The sequence below is a fragment of the Oryctolagus cuniculus genome, chromosome 5, assembly GCF_051225735.1.
Source record: "Oryctolagus cuniculus isolate XC-2025 breed Fujian yellow rabbit chromosome 5, ASM5122573v1, whole genome shotgun sequence".
Lineage (NCBI taxonomy): Eukaryota > Metazoa > Chordata > Mammalia > Lagomorpha > Leporidae > Oryctolagus > Oryctolagus cuniculus.
In genome coordinates, this window is record NC_142871.1 from 132,992,788 (window position 1) to 133,012,997 (window position 20,210).

At 51.2% G+C, this 20,210-nt stretch overlaps 1 protein-coding gene and 1 long non-coding RNA gene across 3 annotated transcripts; one reads left to right on the forward strand and one right to left on the reverse strand.

Moving 5' to 3' along the window:
• Positions 1–332: 332 nt before the first annotated feature.
• PXT1 (peroxisomal testis enriched protein 1) lies at positions 333–18,770 on the forward strand. The gene is made up of 3 exons (XM_008263255.5): positions 333–521; positions 12,228–12,358; positions 18,666–18,770. Exons 1-3 carry the CDS (start codon positions 350–352, stop codon positions 18,768–18,770), a joined length of 408 nt encoding a protein of 135 aa, XP_008261477.4. The 5' UTR covers positions 333–349.
• LOC149126677 (uncharacterized) lies at positions 17,633–19,842 on the reverse strand. Of its 2 annotated transcripts, none has more exons than XR_016234634.1 (3): positions 19,554–19,842; positions 18,565–19,040; positions 17,633–18,011 (listed from the first exon to the last, which is right to left on the reverse strand). It is a non-coding gene; the product is annotated as an uncharacterized LOC149126677 (long non-coding RNA). The 2 variants fall into 2 exon arrangements; XR_016234635.1 differs by having other exon boundaries at positions 18,924–19,040; positions 19,554–19,752.
• Positions 19,843–20,210: the final 368 nt, after the last annotated feature.

Sequence of the window (20,210 nt, forward strand, 5' to 3'; positions counted from 1 at the left end):
TTTTTCTTTTGGCCAAGCTAATTTACCTCTCTTTCTGTGTGTTAACCCCCACCCCCACCCCCCAATGGAATGAGGCTCTGGAAAAGATAAAGAAAAACTAATGGGAGATGAGGATGTGGGGTGGTGGTGCAGCAGACCTAAAGACCAAGTGACCTAGAAAGAAGAACTAAATAGAAAAGGACCTCAGGGATCAGCTGGTTCCACCTACCACCCAAATACAGAACCCTTTTGCACGTGGAATAAACACTGGCCATGCTGTTAAAACATCAATATTCATCTAACATTTCAAATATTTTACAGAGAAATGGAGAAAATGCTCTCAAAATATATTTTTCAACAGGGAAAAAGCATGAAGAAGAAAAAACACCATAGCATTGTTTATGAACCTACAGAAGCTCTGAATCCATCTCCCAAAGTAACAAATTGTTGCAAATCACAGTGGGCAAAATATAGTATTCAGAAGGCATACATGACCCAACTTGTCAGCTCCAGGCCAGCTCCAGTCATGTCAAGGAATCCAGGTAAGATTTTTTTTGCATTAAACTAAAATAAAGATTATATTTAGCACGTATTTTTCTCAGTATTAGGAACCTAAATTTGGGCATTAAATATGCAAGTGTTATTTAAAAGTTAGTTGTAAGAAAATAGTGGTTAATTTATTCATTCAAATTCTTAGTTGGCAAAAAAATCTAAAAGTGACTTTGCTTCACGGTTCTAAATCTCTTGGTTTCTGTCAGCCCTGAATTATTGATGTGGTAACTCATTAAGATGATTCCCAAGTTAGCCAACACAGATCAAATTCAACTTTTAATAAAAATGTGTCTTTAAACTTGACCCAACGATATTTGCATTTCTGCATTTAGGGGAGGGACATTATTTTTTGCAAAAAAAAAAAAATGTTTTCAAAAATGTGTGAGTCCTCTATGTTCCCAAACGCTGGAAAATTAAAATATGTATATTTTGAGGAGCATTAAAAGGAAAGTGTTGGGGTTCAATTTATATATAGTCTTCTGCTTTCAGATTCAGTATATGCTGGGCCCCCGAAAGGCACTATTAACATGAATTTCAAACTATTATGCAGTTTTAACATGCGACTGAGAAAGTGGAAATGTCACATATCCCGGCGGTTGCTCGCCCACCACAGATGTGGCCATTGACCACCTTTAGCGAAGACCCCCAATTCCTGACTTTTACCTGGTTGGCAAGAGTCAACAGCTATTTCTCAAAGCCTGAGGTTCTGCCGCCTAAGAACACCTCTGGGGCGCGCGTTTCTCGGCCTTTGCCCCCGAGGTGCTGCACACACCGTACGGCCCACCCCGCGAACGCGCAGGGGCCCCGCACAGCTGCAGCGACCTGCCGTGGCCCTGGCGCGCTCACACTCGCCGCACCACCGCGGCCTGATTCCGCGGGAAGCCGACGGCTCTCTGGCGTCGCCAGGTCGACCTAACTCCCTCTCCTACCTACGGCTTCGCTTCGGAGGCCGAGCGAGGGCGCGGCCAGCCTGGAACAGCCTGCTCTCCGTCCGCGCGCCCGTGGACGGGCTGAGCTGCGACTGCGACTTCAGCCCAGCGGCCACTGGCGCCGGCCGAGCAGCAGCACGGGGGTCCTCCGAGGGGAGGCCCCTTGCATGTGGGGACCCCGCTTGCGCCCCTATTCCGGCAGCCGCGCGGTTCTCCCCTCACAGTTCACGATTTCGCTCCAGTCACGGGGTGGGGTGAGGTGGGGGCTGCAGGCTTGGGGGGGGGGCGCTGTGAGAGGGGCACCGTGCCGTCACGACGGCGTCAGGAGGGGCGCTAACTCAGTACACAAGGGGACAGACACACGGGAGGAAGGTTGGGCCGCGAAATCCGCCTGCTGCCCCTGCCGGAGGCCCGCCGCCGGCCGCAGGCTTCCGGCTCCCCCCAGCGCAGGCGGCCGGGAGCGAGCATCGCGCGCGCCCCCGCTCGCGCCGCGGTGCGCGCGCCCCATTGGCCGCAGCCGGCCCACGTGACCCGGGCCGACCCGGGCAGACCGGCGGAGCGCGCGCTCTGCACGCCCCGGCATGCGTCCGGGGTCCGGCCCGAGAGCGCTCCGTAGCAGGCGACCTTACAAAACGTTCCCTGAGGAGGGGCCCAGGCACAGCTCGTGCCGAGCAGGCGGCCTCGTCCCCCGGGGGCTTTTGTCCGGGCTGTGACACTGAGACCCACGACGGAAATCACCAGCCGTCCGATGCCTGGAAAATGACTCGCTAAAGCCGGGATTTCTTACTTTGGGGAAATCGACACAGAGAAACGTTAACTCGGGCGGGGGAAATACGTTCATTTTCTGATCGGGGAACTTGAAGCCACTTTTTCTTAGAAGAGCCGAGGGCTGGTAGGGATGTGGGAAGCCCAGAGCAGCCCCTCTGACGCGTCCCTGAAGGGAAGGGAAGGGAAGGGAACGGAGGGTGGGTCAAGGCTGGCCCTGCCGCCACCGCCGTGCGGGGTGGGCAGAACGGTGACCGTGATCGATAGGAAGGGGCAGAAGGCAGGTTCTTCCCTCCTGGCGCGTGGGGTCTGGTATAGACGGCACGGGGCAGGCAGACGCACTTAGAAGCCTTCAGTGTGGCGCCCTAAGTCCTATGAGGAGGCCCAGACGCCGTAACGGGACGTGGGCCTCCCCTGGAAATCAGAGGACGTTTCTCCCGGGTGTAACCCAGGACGGACACCCCAGGAGGGGAGGGGCGCAGGCGCAGGGGGAGCTGGCAGCTTCTCTTGCCATGACAGCCCTTCTCTGGGCATACGTCCATCTCGCCTCCTAGTTCCCAGAAGACACGTCTTTCCTTTTAATTCCTAGCTTTTAGGGAGTGTCTTGCTGTAACCTGTGATTATTGTTGTAGATAGAGTACATCTAAATAGGGAAGTATGTTGGCATATATAATTAATATGCATTATATAGTGAATATAATAAAAAGCATACAATGATCACAAAATGTAGAGCGCTAAAAAGTGCTGCACACGTTCAAAGTGAGAGATCACATTCTTTTTGGAAGACTGAAAAGGTATCTTAGGGAAAGGAGTTTTCAAGAAACCCTTGAAGATAAGCTGTGGTCAGATGAAGAGACTGTTGTCGAGAAGAGTAAGGCGGCTGGATGAGTAACTTCACTTACGTTCTAAGGGCTCTGAGAAACCACCTAAAGAGATTAGACATGAATTAAAGCTTTACTTGTAGATTAAGAACTGTTCTGTGGTACATTTTCTGCCCGCAATGTGTGTCTTGGAAAATTTTAAATCTCCAGAAATTTGCAACAGTGAGTCTATAGCTAATCAAACACTTCACATGGACTCGCTTTTTTTGTTTAATGTTTTGCCACATTTGACTTATTTTCTCCATCTTTCTCTACACACCTGTGAATACATGCACACAGATTTTTTTTTGCTAAGCCATTTGTGAGAAATCATTTCATTTCATCCCTAAGTATTTCCACGTACTGTCTGCTCAGAACAAAGGTATTTTTCGACATAGCCACAATTCTGAAATTTCTGAGATATTTTAAAATTTGAGAACTGTACTTACAAACAAACAAGAATTGATTTATTGATTGTAAACGTCTTATAACAGTGGTTGACACATTGGAAGTGCTGTAAGTGTTTGCTTAGAAAATATATTTCCCTTATTAAATAGAAGTTTAAAAAAAAAGAAAATATATTTTCTTGGCATGGGTGTCTGGCCTACCAGATAAGATTGGTTAGGACACCTGTATCCTGCATCAGGGTACCTAGGTTTGATATCTGGCTCCAGTTTGTTTTATTTATTTGAAAGGCAGAATTAGAGAGAGAGAGAGAGATGTCTTCCATCTGCTGGTTCATTGCCCAAATGGCCACAATGGACAGGGATGAGCCAGGAGCCAGGAACCAGGAGCTTCTTCCAGGTCTCCCACATGGGTACAGGGGCTCAAGGACTTGGGCTATCCTCCACTGCCCTCCAGCATGCATTAGCAGGGAGCTGGATCTGAAGTGGAGCAGCAAGGACTCAAACTGGCACCTACATGGATGCTGGCATTGTAGGAGGCTGCTTAACCCACTGTGCCAAAATAAGTCCTCCAATGTCCATTTTTGAAACTTATTCAATTTATATTTCATTTTCCTAATGCAGATCTTTCCCAGGTGACAGTTAATCTGTTACACTAACAGCTGCAGATCAATATGCTTTTGATTAGCACAGGCAGGCCCGCCCCTAGACCCATTTTGAAGCCGGTGGAGTTTTTGGAGGGTCTCCCCACTCCGTTCCCTTCCTTCTCTGCTGGGTGAGCTCTAGTCCTTACTGGTGTCATCATTTCTTCTCTGCTGATGGCTGATGAGGTGGGAATCTCATTAATATGTGTATTTTTAGCAGATTAATTATTTGAAAGGCAGAGTTAGAGAGAGAGAGAGAGAGAGAGAGAGAGAGGTCTTCCACCTGCTGGTTCACTCCCCAAATAGGGTTGGGCCAGGCAGAAGCTGGAAGCCTGGAACACCATCCAGGTTCCCCACGTGGGTAGCAGGGGTCCAAGCACTGGGGCCATCTTCCACTGCTTTCCCAGGCACATTAGCAGGGAGCTGTGCTGGAAGTGGACCCACCACTCTGTATAGAATGCCGGCATCGTAAGCAGTGGCTTAACCTGCTGTGCCACAATGCTGGCCCCAATATGTGTATGTTTCAAGATACTCTTGCAGACAACAATAGAGAACTCAAATGACAGGCAGTGGAGTTGCATTTTGATCTGAAGGCCATGTATTTTACCTACCGTGTAGGCTACCTACAGGCTTACCCATTGCTGAGGCGGATCCATGTGCTGGGACTCTGGCCCTCCCTGACACTATCTCCTCTCCACTCTTAACTCTGTGCTGGGGTCCAGGAGCTCTGGTGGGACCTTTGAGACGCAGTTGGGGGGCCTTGCGGGTGTGTATGGCGGTGGAAGTGGGGCGGGTGCTCCCCAGGGCCCTCACCTTCGCCCAGTCAGCTCGCAACCTGACCACTTCCCCCAAGGTGTTTAGTTTCCAGCCGTGTCACCCTGTGTAGGTGGCTGACCTCTCCACCCAGGCAGAAGTGGATCCTGTTGGGTGCCCAATGTATTTAAAAGTGTGAATTTGGGTAACGACCCTGCATTGTTGCTGCTTTAAACTTTTTTTGAATCAAAGCAATTCATGTCTATGGGGACAAATCAGCTAGTACAGAGAGCTTACGGTGACAAAGGGTTTGGACCAGTGCCTGCAACACACAGGCCCTCTAAAAGATCTCTGTTGACTGAGTGCAAAGTCTGCATCCAGCCCTTCACCTTCACCCCCACCGCATTTCACTCTCCCTTTCCCGGAAGGAAAAGTTTAGCTGACCGTGTCTTCCCATTTTCTAGGTCAGTGATCCTCCGCTGTGGATGCAGGTTGGAATCATCTTGGGAGTTGTGTTTGTTCTTCTATTTGTTTTTAAAGATTTATTTATTTATTTGCAAAGCAGAGTTACAGAGAGGCAGAAGCAGAGGGAGATACAGAGAGAAAGGAAGTCTTCCATCCACTGGTTCACTCCCCAAGTGGCTACAACAGCCAGAGCTGGGCCGATCCAAAGCCAGAAGCCAGGAGCTTCTTCCAGGTCTTCCACATGGGTGCAGGGGCCCAAGGACTTGGGCCATCTTCTACTGCTTTCCCAGGCCATAGCAGAGAGCTGGATTGGAAGTGAAGCAGCCAGGTATTGAACAGGCACCCATAGGGGTGCTGGCACTGCAGGCGATGGTTTTATGGGCTAAACCACAGCACCAGCCCCCTGTTTTTTGTTTGTTTGTTTGTTTATTTTTGTTTTTGACAGGCAGAGTGGACAGTGAGAGAGACATTGGAAGTGGACCTGCCACTCTGATATAGAATGCCGGCGTCACAAGCAGTGGCTTAACCTGCTGCGCCACAATGCTGGCCCCAATATGTGTATGTTTCAAGATACTCTTGCAGACAACAATAGAGAACTCAAATGACAGGCAGCGGAGTTGCATTTTGAGCAACTTCCGTTGGTTCACCCCCAAAATGGCCTCTATGGCCGACACGCTGCGCTGATCCAAAGCCAGGAGCCAGGTGCTTTCTCCTGGTCTCCCATGTGGGTGCAGGGCCCAAACAACTGGGCCATCCTCCACTGTCCTCCCGGGCCACAGCAGAGAGCTGGACTGGAGCTGAGCTGAGCTGAGCTGAAGCCATGTAGCCAGGTATTCAAGCCAGGTCTCCAACTACTTGAGAACCCAACTCCTTGAGCCATCACATGCTGCTTCCCAGGGTTCGCATCGGCAAGCAGTTGGAGCCAGTAGCTTAGGTGGGGCCTGGAACCCAGACACTCTGACAGGGGATATGGCCATCTCAGCTGGAATCTTAAGTGCTAGCCAGAAGACTGACTCTTCTGGGGCTTTTGTGCCTGCGATCTGTGCTGAGTACACTGGGCTGGGGGTGCCAAGGGTGCCAGGCGGGGCTCTTGTTCCCGCATCAGCCCTCCTGTAAGGGTCACATCTCTCTCCCCCTCGCAGCCTCCCAGTCTCCATGGGATAGACAGGCTTCTAAGCCTCAGGAGCCCCTGAGCTGGGTCCTTGGACTTTTCTCTGCCTGATTCACTTGTCCACATCTTGTCCCATCTGCTTCCTGCCTCCAGAAACGTGTACAGCCCACTCATCTGCTGTTGGCTGGGACTCCCATCCTGTTCAGTGTTTTGGCTTTCTTCTTTTTTCTACTCCATTTTGGTGATGTCTTGGAGGGGATTCAGGGAGGAGAAGCCAATGTTTGTGCTCAGTCTTGAACCAGAAGTTGCCCAACTCCCATTTTCAGTGAATGAAATCGGGAGTATGCAGGAGGACCAGTGTGGGGAGCAATCCGGACTAGACTAAGTTACTCGAATTAGGACTTATTCTATGCATCTGCTCTCCCACAATATGGCGCTGGGAGAGAAGTAAACAGCTTCCGCACAGCTGCCTCCAGTTCAACCAATTAACTGTAGGACTTGCTCCTGATTGGAGAGCAGCGTACTCAGCCGAGTTGGGATTGGCGGAGGAGGACTATAAAGGAGGAGAGAGACGGCATGCACCAGAAACATCTATGGGGAACATCTAAGGGAACCCGTGCAGCCCCCGAGAGAACCGGCCGGCGGTGTGCCGCTCCCCTGCGGAAGTGGGGAATGCGGCCAGGGGGAACTGCCCTTCCACGGAGGTGGAAGGGATAGTAGCCAACCCGGGAAGAACCAGCAGCAAACCCGGGGAGGGCCGAGCAGACAGAAAGAACAGCGCAGGGTTCAGTGTTGCTCCTCCACGAAGAGGGGGAGCGACATAATGGTGCCGTGACTCGGATAGGAAACCTAGCTCGGATAGGAAACCTGACTCGGATAGGAAACCTAGGACGGATAGCAAACTTAGGAGGGAAGAAACGGGAAGAAACGGGAAGAATTGGGAAAATACCGGAGAGAGAGACTAGCAAACAGCCTAGGGAAAAGCCGGACGAAAAAGGAGCCGGAAGAAGCTATTGAAAGCCTAGGCATAGACTCGGATACGGACTACGGGGGGAAGCTGGGAGAAATCTCTAAGGTCGAAAGCGAAAGTGAAAGCTAGAACAAACAGACTCGGACGCGGACTGTGGGGAGAGGCCAGGAGAAATGAGGGAGGAATATTGTTGGAGGAAAGCTTGGGGAAACATACCGGGTAGAGAAAAATGTTAGGGAAATTGAAGCCGCGGGGGGCAGGCCAAGGCGGAAACGAAAGCCACTTTGGGATTCTCAAGTTAGCCCGGGAATAGGGGGCGAAAAGTTAAAACCAGAAGCTGAGACGCAAGCCAGATTGGGATCCGTCTGATTAGCCCGGGGAGCAAAGGACGGGAAGCCAAATCGTGGGGCGGAGACGTACGCTGGGTTGAATTCGCCAGGCTAGCCCGGGGAACTTAGATTGAATCCTAGTGGCGGAGACGCAAGCTACGCCGTGTTACTCGCGGAAGCCGCCGCGTGCAGAGAGAGCACGGGGCGTGAATAGATAGGGAACGCTGGCGTAGGCCGTGGTTCAGACGCGAAAGGGTTAAGCGTGGAGACCGCGGACCGCGCAAAGCCGGGAAGCCGCGCAGAGAGGCGCGCGGGCTGAAGCGGCGCAGAGCCGGGAACCCGCCGGCGGGGCGAGGTGCCGGAAAGCCGCAGGGATAAGAGAAACAGAAGTTTGGAAGTGAAGTAAAAGAGAAATGGGAATGCTGGAAGATAGAAGTGAAATGGGAGAGGTAGGAATGCCCGGAGATAGAGAAATAGAGAAAAATAAGGCCTCCCCTCAACATGCCAATTAGAAGGCTTGGATTCGGTTTGCCTGATAGAGCTTGTAAGCCCCTGCAGGCTCGACCAGAGCATGCGCTGCAGGGCACCGAACACAGGCACGCATCAGCGCCTAAAAACCTCCTCACAATGGCGAAGAGAGGACCCGGATTCGGTTTTCCTGATTGATAGGACTTGTAAGAGCCTGTGGCAACTCTAGCAAGTAGAGCAGAGTGTGTTCCGCGGGACACCGAAGACAGGCGCGTATCAACGCTAAAAAATAAAAAGAAAGGGGGATCTGTGGGGAGCAATCCGGACTAGACTAAGTTACTCGAATTAGGACTTATTCTATGCATCTGCTCTCCCACAATATGGCGCTGGGAGAGAAGTAAACAGCTTCCGCACAGCTGCCTCCAGTTCAACCAATTAACTGTAGGACTTGCTCCTGATTGGAGAGCAGCGTACTCAGCCGAGTTGGGATTGGCGGAGGAGGACTATAAAGGAGGAGAGAGACGGCATGCACCAGAAACATCTATGGGGAACATCTAAGGGAACCCGTGCAGCCCCCGAGAGAACCGGCCGGCGGTGTGCCGCTCCCCTGCGGAAGTGGGGAATGCGGCCAGGGGGAACTGCCCTTCCACGGAGGTGGAAGGGATAGTAGCCAACCCGGGAAGAACCAGCAGCAAACCCGGGGAGGGCCGAGCAGACAGAAAGAACAGCGCAGGGTTCAGTGTTGCTCCTCCACGAAGAGGGGGAGCGACAGACCAGCACAGGAGACAATATAATATTTACATTATAAGTGGCTGTGGAAGACACTTGCACGCCGATTCGGAGCAGGTTTGCTTAGGAACTTCCCTCAAGGCAACCAGGACAGCTGGCACTGGTGCCCCTGCAGGGCCCTCGCCACACAGCCGTGGCGGAAGGCTCCAACACTGGGAGGATGATCTGCCTTACAAAGGAATTAAGTAGAGATTACACACGAGACTTCTGTCCAAATTTCTTACGAGGCCATTTAGATTCAGGTTTTATTTTCAGAACCATGTGTGCTTATATAGTCACATAACTTTTCAGTAGTCCTTATTGTATTAGGTGGGATACTTTTGTCCTCTGGACATTCAAAATCCAACTCTTCAAAAATAATGCCAATTTTGACCCTTATTTCCTTCAGTCTGATGATCTTGTCAGAAGACTCTCACTTGCCTCCAATATATGACCTGAATATTCTCTGGCTACAATGTTGTAATATGATGGTGTCGCTGTCTTGGTGTGCAAATGTCACAGGGCAGGGGCACCAGCTCTCTTCAGCTAGCAAGTAATGCCATATGCGGGTGGGCCGTAGCAGAGCTCTCAACCCATTTTACATTAACTTTTATGAAGTAAATGGACAGAACCCCAGACACAACCTCCCATTATCAGGAAGTTTACTTACTTTTTTTTTTTTTTTAATGTAGATCCAACTTCAGTGTAAAGGCTCAATATTTTAAAAAAGTGTGTATCCAGGGCTACCGCGTGGAGCCAGGAACTCAGTCCAGGTCTCCAACATGAGTGGCAGGGACCCAATTACTTGAGCCATCATTGTTGCCTCCCAGCGTCCACATTAACTGGAAGCTGGAGTTGGATGCTGAATCCAGGCCATATGCTGTAGGCCAAGTGCCTACCTCAGGCGCTTAATTTTTTAAAAAAAGATTTATTATTTATTTTATTTATTTGAAAGGCAGAGTTACAGAGAGAGGTAGAACCAGAGAGAGAGAGAGAGAGAGGTCTTCCATCTGCTGGTTCACTCCCCAAATGACTGCAACAGCCAGAGATGAGCTGATCTGAAGCCAGGAGCCAGGAGCTTCTTCCAGGTCTCCCACGTGGGTGCAGGGACCCAAGGACTTGGGCCATCCTCTACTGCTTTCTCAGGCCATAGCCGAGAGCTTGATCAGAAGTGGAACAGCTGGGACACAAACCGATGCCCAAGTGGGATACTGGCATTGTAGGCCATGGCTTCACCTGCCAAGCCCCAGCGCTGGCCCCTCCTGGATAATTCCTGGCCATCCTTCAAACTTCAGGACTCAGCTCAGCTGTCAGCTCCTTTGGGACATCTTCCTGGCCCCTCTGTGCAAACCTCACTCTTGCTCTAACCTAGTAAATCATAAGTTGTGTATTTTTCTTTCTTACCCTGGGCTCTTTGATTTTTTTTAAATTTTCAATATATTAGAAAGGCAGAGAAAAAGGGAGGGAGAGAGGGAGAGAGAGAGAGAGAGAGAAGGAATTTCCTGTCACCTGGTTCACTTCCCACGTGCATGCAATAGCTCTCGTTGGACCAGATTGAAGCCAACAGTTGAGAACTCAGTCGAGGCCTCCCACATTGGTGGCAAGGACCCAAGCACTTGAGCCGCCATCTGCTGCTTCCCAGTGTGCATTAACAGGAAGCTGGAACTGGAAGTGGAGCTGGGACTCTAACACAGGCACTGCGATGTGGGATGTGAGCATTCCAAGCAGTGTTGTAACCACTGCACCAAATGCCCATTGCTTTGAGGGCAGGCCTTAAAAAATAAAAGGTCCTGGGGCACAGCAGGTAAAGCTGCCAACACCAGCATCCCATACGGGTGCCGGGTTCGTGTCCTAGCTGATCCATTTCTTTTTAAATTAATTAATTAATTAATTAATTTGAAAGTTAGAGATACACAGAGAGAGGAGAGGCAGAGAGAGAGAGAGAGAGAGAGGTCTTCCACCTGCTGGTTCACTCCCCAGTGGGCCACTAATGACCAGAGCTGCACCAATCCGAAGCCAGGAGTCAGGAGCTTCTTCCAAGTCTTCCTCACGGGTGCAGGGGCCCAAGGACTTGGGCCATCTTCTACTGCTTTCTCAGGCCATAGCAGAGAGCTGGATTGGAAGTGGAGCAGCCAGGACTTGAACTGGCACCCATATGGAATGCCAGCGCTGCAGGCAGCAGCTTTACCTGCTACGCCACAGCGCCGGCCCCAGGCTGATCCACTTCTGATCCTGCTCCCTACTAATGGCCTTCTGAAAAGCAGCAGAGGACATTCCTAGTGTGTGGGTCCTTGCCACCCATGTGGGAGACCCAGATGAAGCTTCTGACTCCTAACTTCAGCCTGGCCCAGTGCTGGCTGTTGTGGCCATCTGGGGAGCCAACCAGTGGATAGAAGATCTCTCTGTCTCCTCTCTGTAACTCTTTCAAAAATAAGTAAGTGGGGCTGGCGCTGTGGCTCACTTGGTTAATCCTCTGCCTGTGGCGCTGGCATCCCATATGGACACCGGGTTCTAGTCCCGGTTGCTCCTCTTCCAGTGCCGCTCTCTGCTGTAGCCCAGGAAGGCAGTGGAGGATGGCCCAGTTGTTTGGGCCCCTGTGCCCGCATGGGAGACCAGGAGGAAGCACCAGGCTCCTGGCTCCTGGCTTCGGATCAGCGCAGTGCCGGCTGTAGCGGCCATTTGGGGGGTGAACCAATGGAAGGAAGACCTTTCTCTCTGTCTCTCTCACTGTCTAACTCTATCTGTCAAATAAAAAAAATAAGTAAGTAAATCTTTAAAAATAAATAAATAAACAAACAGTTTTAATTTCTTAAAAGATTATTTTATTTGACAGGAAGAGAGAGAGAGCAAGTGAACTTCTATCTGCGGTTCACTCCCGAAATGCTCACAACAGCCAGGGCTGGGCCATGCTGAGACTGGGAGCCAGGGACTCAATCCACGTCTCCCATCATATGAGTGGCAGCGTCCTGACTTTTTGAACCATCACCTGCTGCCTCGTAGGGTGTGTATTAGCAGAAAGCAGGACTGAACCCAGGCACTCTAATATGGGATGTGTGTGTCCCAAATGGGGTTTTAACTACCATGCTCCCAGGTTTTGCCTTTTGATAATTATTTTCGTGATTGGGTTTCATCTCTCTCATTGTCTGATGTAGTTTTCAGTAACTAGTGGTGAATCATTTTACCCATGGTTAATAGAGTTTTCTCTTTCAAACTCTTTCCTGTCAATGCAGATCACAACCCCCCTTCTCAGCCCAAAGAGAATAGCATCGGCCAGAACCATCACCAGGAAGAGATAATTCAGAAGTTGGCCATACAATTGAGACTCATTGGGGACAGCATCAATCACAGGATGGTTCAAGAGGTGAGACTTCCTTTTTCCCAGCAAGGGCCTGTCAGGTGGGAGGAAAGAGCAAAGACAGCAAGCAATTGCTGCCCCGTGGCCAAGGTGCCCAGGAGTGGTCAGAGCTCTGGGACCAACAATGCCACACACAATCAGCAGATCTAAAAATCGTGAGCCTGTGTCAAGGCCAGCGTTTGCTGTCATCCTTGCTACCCTCGCTGTGATCCGTGGACTGGCAGCAGCAGCATCCCCAGGGACCTGGTTAGATGCTCAAAATCCTGCCCACACCACCAGGAAGTCACAAGCCAGAATGGGCCTTTTTGCACATGGCCCAGGGGATCCGTGTGCACATCAATTAGGGAGAAACTGATGCACCCTCGCACAGTAGGATTAGAATTGCCTATGGAGTTTTAGCTACTAGAGATGCCAGGGCCCACCTCTGGGACATTCTGATGTAACTGGCATTTTCCTAGCTCCCCGGGGTGAATCTAATGTGCAGTTGGAGCAGAAGCTGTGCCTTAGCTCTGGCTTCCCCTCCTTAAACCAACCCGAAGGCTGTGGCTCGAGTCGCGCCCCCAGGGACTTCTGATTATGGTTAGAGATGATAAGGGAATTAGGAAAGACTAAAAGGCTACTGTTTGAAATCTTGGGGGTGATGACACCCACAGCTAGCCTAGTTTTCCTCTAGAACAACCTGCAGTGGGCAACAGAGGAGGAACCATTGCATGGCGGCCCATGGTGGAGGGCTGGCTGTGCCTCAGAGCCCAGCTTCTTCCCTTCACTTCACGGCCGGTGAGGACTCTTGTTAATCCCCATCACTGCCTCCACAGGCTGTCCTCAGTGAGCCTGTGTCCTCCCCACCAATTTTCTTTCTGTCTCTATTCATTTGCCTATTTGGGGCATCTTTTTAAAAAAAGATTTATTATAGGCCGGCGCCGCAGCTCACTAGGCTAATCCTCCGCCTAGCGGCGCCGGCACACCAGGTTCTAGTCCCAGTCGGGGCGCCGGATTCTGTCCCGGTTGCCCCTCTTCCAGGCCAGCTCTCTGCTGTGGCCAGGGAGTGCAGTGGAGGATGGCCCAGGTGCTTGGGCCCTGCACCCCATGGGAGACCAGGAAAAGCACCTGGCTCCTGGCTCCTGCCATCGGATCAGTGCGGTGCACCGGCCGCAGCGCGCCGGCCGCGGCGGCCATTGGAGGGTGAACCAACGGCAAAGGAAGACCTTTCTCTCTGTCTCTCTCTCTCACTGTCCACTCTGCCTGTCAAAAAAAAAAAAAAAAAGATTTATTATTTGGAAGACAGAGTTATATATATAGAGAGAGACAGAGACAGAGACAGAGAGATCCTCCAACCACTGGCTCACTCTCCAAATGACGGCAACTAGCAGGGCTGGGTCAGGCAGAAGCCTGAGCCTAGAACTCCATCTGGTCTTCAAGCACCTGGGTCAGGCTCCACTGCTTTCCCAAGCACATTTACCAGGGAGTTGGATTGGAAGTGGAGCAGCCAGGACTTGAACCAGCACTCCCATGGGATGCCAGCACTGCAGGTGGAAGCTTTACCTGCTGTGCCACAGCAATGGCCCCTATTATTATTGTTGTTGTTGTTCTGTTGTTTTTAAGATGTGTTTATTTGTTCTCAGAGTTACAGAGAGAGAGAGAGAGAGAGAGAGATCTTCCATCTGATGGTTTATTCCGCAAATGGCCACAATGGCCAGGGCTAGACCAGGCCAAAGCCAGGATCCAGGAGCTTCATCCAGGTCTCCCACGTAGGTAGCAGAGACCCAAGAACTTGGGGCATCCTCTGCTGCTTTTCCTAAGCTATTAGCAGGGAGCTATTAGTATTGAAAGTGGAGCAGCTGGGACACGAACTGGTGCCCATATGAGATGCCAGCATCATAGATGGTGGCTTTACCTACTATGCCACAATGCTGGCCCCAGTTGTTATTTTTTAAAGATTTATTTATTTATTTGAAAGGCAGAGTTACACAGAAAGGGAAATGTAGAGACAGAGATATTTGGGGCATTTAATGTAAGTAGAGCAGCACAGTATATAGCCTTTTGGTGAAGCTTATTTCACTCAAAGTCTTTAAAAAAAAAAAAAAAAGCTGAAGCCAGGGGCTAGGAACTCCACCCAGGTCTCCCATGTAGGGGCAGGGGCCAAGCACTTGGCCCATCTTCCACTGCTTTCCCACACACATTAGCAGGGACCTGGGTTGGAAGTGGAGCAGCCGGGAATCAAACCAGTGCCCATTGGGATGCTGGTGTTGCAGGAGTTGGCTTAACCCGCCGTGCCACAGTGGGGCCCCCATGCCTTTAACTCTCTGGGGAATACACCTAGAGAAGGAGGTGCTGGGTCATGTGACCACTCTATGTTTCATTTTAGGGGACTTCCAGGCTGTTTTCCAAAGTGGTTGCACCGTTTTGGACTGTGGCCCAGCAGCAGTGCAGGAGGGTTCCGGTTTTCTGCTTCCTGGTCCAACATTTATCATTGCCTGTGAACACAGCCAGCCTGGGCTGTGAGAAGTGGTATCTCACTGTGGTTTTGATTTGCATCTTCCCGATTGCTAGCCAAGCACATCTTTTCTTTGGACAAGAGATACAGCTTTGTCTTTTTATTACTGACTTGAAGAAGTTAATTATGTATTCCAGGTGTCAGTTAAGTGATTTGTAAATATTTCGCCCAACTCAGTAGGTTGTCCTTTCACTTTCCTAGATGATGTTCCTTGAAGCAGAAAACTTTTTAATTTTGATAAAGTTCAAGTTATCTATCTCTTCTTTTGTAGCTAGTGCTTTTGGTGTTGTATCTAAGAAATAATTGCCTAATTCAAGGTCATGAAGATTTACTCTTATGTTTTCTTCTAAGAGCTTTATAGTTCTAGTTATTAAATTTGGATCTTTGATCCATTTGAAGTTTATTTTTCTATATGGCTTGAGTTAGAAATACAACTTTTTGTTGTTGTTGTTCTAATGTGGTTATACAGCTGTCCCAGCATCCACTATTGAAAAGCCCCATTGGCTTCTCCTGGCAGCCTTGTTGGAAGTCAATTGGCTGTGAGTGTGAGGGTGTGTTTCTGGACTCTCAGTTCTATTCCATGGATCTATGTGTCTGACCTTAGCCTTTTCCAGCTTTTCTTGCAGTATTTTACAAACTGGCTGCAACCCAGACTTTTAAAGATATCATGTCCCAGGGCCAGTGCTGTGGTGTAGTAGGTTAAGCCTCTGCCTGTTTGAGTCCCAGCTGCTCCACTTCCAGTCCAGCTCTCTGCTGTGGCCTGAGAAAGCAGTGGAGGATGGCCCAAGTCCTTGGGCCCCTGCACCTGCATGGGAGACCTGGAGGAAGCTCCTGGCTCCTGGCTTTGGATCAGCCCAGCTGCGGCTGTTGCAGCCATTTGGGGAGTGAACCAGCAGATGGAGGACCTCTCTGTCTCTTCCTCTCTCTGTAACTCTGCCTCTCATATAAATAAACAAACCAGTAAACAATAATGGTAATTCAGAAAGCTCCTCCTGTGTTTGGCTCTAAAACTGTGAGCGCCTTTGCGGGATGTCACGCCTGGCAGGGAACAGGGCTTCACTGTTTGCCTTTGGTGCCTGCTTAGCCAGGCTGTCGCGGGGACTCTGGAAGTCTTCCTGCTGCAGATGCACTCCCAGAAGTGGCCAGTCTGCCCTGGGCACTGCCAGCAAGGAGCTCGCCACCTTTTATTTCTGTCTCCTCAACTGTTTACGGTTTTTGTTCTCTCGCAGGGATTTTTGTTCAAGCACCTGTTTTGTTTCTTTTAAATCTGGGGCCTGTCATTTTTCTAAGTATAAAATGTGTTCTAAAACGGGCTTCTCGTTGCCTCTGGGGTCTTAAATGCGGTGCCTGCGGCATTTTTCTCCTAGGAGCTGTTACAATTCTGCTGGAAACAGCCCTGGGGCCTGCACGGTCCCGTGGTTTCCCCACGCCTCCATGGGCAGTCTCTCATTTCCCCTCCCTGCATTAGCCTAATTTGACTGTGCCATCTGCTTCCTCTGTGACCCTGATTGATACAGGAATGTTTTTCTTAGTTTGTTAGAAAAAGGGAAGGGAAACAGACTTTCACTTATTAAGTTTACTATTTATTTTTAAAAATACGTATTATTTCTTTGAAAGGCAGAACAACATACACACACACACACACACACACACACAGAATCTTTCCTTCTCTGGTTCACTCCCCAGATGGTTGCAATAGCCGAAGCCAGGAACCAGGAACTCCAAACAAGTCTCCTATGTTGATGTTGGGGCCCAACTACTTGGCCATCATCTGCTGCCTTCCCTTAGTGGAAAGTTGGATTGCAAGCAGAGCAGCCAGGACTCAAACTGGCACTCCGATATGGGATGGCAGCAGCATAAGCTGATGCTTAACCTGCTGCCCCACAATGTCAGCCGCCCCAACTTATCTGTTTGAGAAGCAGAGACACAGAGAGGCAGAGGGAGAGGGAGAGGGAGAGGGAGAGGGAGAGGGAGAGGGAGAGGGAGAGGGAGAGGGAGAGGGAGAGAGAGAGAGAGAGAGAAGGAGAGAGAGAGAGAAAGGGATCTCCCTTAGCTTGTTCACTCCTTAAATGCCTACAACAGCCAGGGCTGGGCCAGGCTGAAGCCAGGAGCCAGGGACTCAATGCAGGTCTCCCACGTGGGTGGCGGGAACCCAACTACCTGAGAGAACACCTGCTGTTCTCAAGGCATGTGTGAGCCAGGAGCTGGGATCTGGAGCAGAGCTGGGCCTTGAACCCAGACACTCGGATGCGGGCTGTGTGTGTTCTAATTGCTATGCCAAACGCCTGTCCCTTAACAGTGACTGAACAATTTAGTTCTCCCAACAGTCCTGTGAGTTACATCACGGGTGTTTCAGGAGAAGCTGAGTATCAGACAGACTGTGTAACCTGTCTGAGACCACTCAGCTTCTAAGTGGCAAAGCTGGACTTAAGGGTGCAAGGCTCTTTTCTCTTCTGCCACACCGGGAGGAAATGCATTTGGTTTTCCTTTAACGATTTCCAGTCCTGACAAAACATAATCTGGATTGCTGAGCTTGCTGCTAACGATTTCTCATTCATTCAGTCAGTCAGTGAATTAATATTTGTTGAGCACCTGCTGTGCGTCAGGCCCTGGTTAAGTGCTGGAGATATGGCAGCAGTCAAAAGACAAAGCTGCCCGATTTCAGAGTTCATAAGGGAGACAAAGGGTTGAGGGGATCAGGTGGGGGCGGCTGTTTTGGAGAAAAAGCAAACAAGGCTGAAGGGAGAGTTGCAATCTTTTTTTTTTTTTTTAAGATTTATTTATTTTACTTGAAAGTCAGAGTTACACAGAAAGAGAAAGAGAGGCAGAAAGAGAGAGATTTTCCATCCGCTGGTTCACTCCTCAATTGGCCACAATGGCCGGAGCTGTGCCGATCTGAAGCAGCAGCCAGGAGCTTCCTCCAGGTCTTCCCATGTGGATGCAGAAGCCCAAGGACTTGGGCCATCTTCCACTGCTTTCCCAGGCCACAGCAGAGAGCTGAATCGGAAGTGGAGCAGCTGGGACTAGAACCGGCGCCCAAATGGGCTGCCAGCACTGCAGGTGGCGGCTTTACCCGCCACGGCACAGTGCCGGCCTCAAGGTTGCGATCTTGAGGAAAAGGAGTGAGGAGAAGGCGTCCCGGAGAAGGTGATTTCTGAGGAAAACCTGGGAAGAGATGGGGGACGTGGCAGTGGGGACATCAGAGGCAGGCAGGCAGCAAAGGCCCTGGGGCAGGAGCGGGCCTGGCGTGCATGGAGGCTGGAGTGGCTGAAGATGAGAGAGGGAAAGGGAGGAGGCCGAACGTGACATGGACGTGAACGGCTCAGGCAGAGGGCCTTGCAGTCCTTGTGAGGGAGGTGACGCCACGGAAGAGCCCCGGGCATAGCAGCCACATGCGGCTGCCCAGTGGGGACCGCGTTTGGGTCTGCCCCTCAGCCTCCTCCTCCTGATGTCCCCACAGGAAAACAGTGGCGCTAACTCACTGCTCCGGTGAGCCTTGTCACCCGCAACTTTATTCCCTTCATCCACCCACGCCCGCTCTGTACCCTCGAAAGCCTGCTGGCTTCCTGGGGAGGCCTCCCTAAGCGTCGTGGGGGTTGGGGACAGAGGAGCTGGCCAGAGTGCGCAAATGGCTGGTGGTCACTGCGGGAGAACTCAGCGGGCCACACAGAGGCCGGGACGCCTGCAATGCTCAGCCCCTTCGGCTCGTGCCACTCACGGAGCAGCCAGGATGGAGCCGCTGTTGTCTATTGCTTTAAACTTCGGGTTTCTTGGTTGCTTTCGCTTTCTTAACGCTCTCTTCCCTCTCTCTGAAAACAGGCTCTTCCGCTGGATGGCAGGGATGCCCTGCCTCGTTTTGTCCTATTTTTCTTCAGAAGAGTTCAGGTGCTGCTGCGCTTCTTCTGGAATGACCATTTGTTGTAAAAACAAAGGTCCACGTCACGTTCGGCCCGCCTTCCGCCTTCTGAGAAACGTGGATCCCGCAGGCGCAGACGGGAGCAAGACTTCTCGGTCCCCCTCCCTTTTCGCCCGTCCCTGTCGGCCCCCGCCCGCCTTGTTGGGGAGCTGTGGCCTGACCGGCTGAGCAGCCACCAGAACAGCGTGTGATCGCCCGTGGAGTGGTTAGGGACCCAGGAGACACAGGCGCCTGACTGGTCTCAGGGCCCCCGGTTGGCTCCCCTTGAGCTCTTCTTCCTGTGGATGAAATAGGACCCCATCATCAAACCCGAGATGACGGAGGCGGGCATTGTGTCCTGGGCCTCTCCCCGGGTGCCATGCCCAACAGTGACCTGGTGGCCCCAGCCTCGTTGCCTGTGTCCGGACCTGCAGGGCGATCTTCTCCCCATCCTTTTCAGCCATATACCCCTCCACTTCCCTGCAGTCCCAGCTCCTACTTCTCTGGAACTCGCTGTGGCCAACACTCCAGTGCAAACTGGGGGTGCTCAGACACATCCCACTCCCCTGCCTGAGCCCCCCCCCCCCCGGTTGGCCAGCCTGCTCCCAGGTAGCCCCAACCCTGGCTTCCCGGATCGCTTCCACGTTTTCCCACCTCTCCCAGCCCTGCCCACAGGCCTGTCTGCTCTGCTGCTCCTCCTTCAGGCTTGCTCTGTTCCAACTGGGCCTGTGTGGACCCTGGCCAGCAGCCCTGCCTTCTAGAAACCTGAACTGCAGGGCCAGAGGAGCTATGAGCTCATCACGAGCACAAACCTGTACCGGGTTCCTCTCGGCCGTGGCCGCGTGCTCTGAGTGCTAGGCCTTTGCTGCTTGGGTGTGTGTTACTCATTCGCTTCTGCCCCTTTAACCTGTCTGTCTGCCCCACAGTCCCTCACTCCCCTGTTAAAATGACCACATCCGTTAAGAAAGTTTGTTGTTAAGAGTTAAAAGTTCCACGTGTGTATCTTGTTAAGAACTACTAACTTTAACAGAGAAATAAATGTTGTTACGTTATTGAGCATGAACCCCGCGTGCGTATTTCTTCTGTGAAGCTGGGAGCCCTTGCCTTCCTGCCTGGGTTCCCCACGATTTGTGCCGCTGAAGATCCGCGCATCGCCTTCGTGGCTCCGGTTTTTTCAGTCTGTGAATCTCCATCATCATCTAGGTCATGGCCAACTGGCCTGGAGCAGACTCCAAAACTCCCTTTTATTTATTTTTTTTAATTCTTTTGAGGTAGGCACTTTTTCATATGGTTCGAAAATCAGAATGATATAAAAAGGTTTACAGCAAAAAAGCCACTCTTACTTTCTTCCCCACATTTCAGTTATGCTTATTAGCTTGTTAGGTGCCTTCCGGGGCTTCTTTGTACAAGCAGCAGTGACAGACCTATGCCTTGTATAAACAGTCACCCTGGGTACCCACCGGGGACTG

Excerpts from the sequence above, each read along its gene's own strand:
- PXT1 (XM_008263255.5), top strand. The coding sequence starts at position 350 with ATGAAGAAGAAAAAACACCATAGCATTGTTTATGAACCTACAGAAGCT. Across the intron at positions 522-12,227 it reads AGTCATGTCAAGGAATCCAG|ATCACAACCCCCCTTCTCAG; the intron begins GTAAGATTTTTT and ends CTGTCAATGCAG. Across the intron at positions 12,359-18,665 it reads ATCACAGGATGGTTCAAGAG|GCTCTTCCGCTGGATGGCAG; the intron begins GTGAGACTTCCT and ends CTCTGAAAACAG.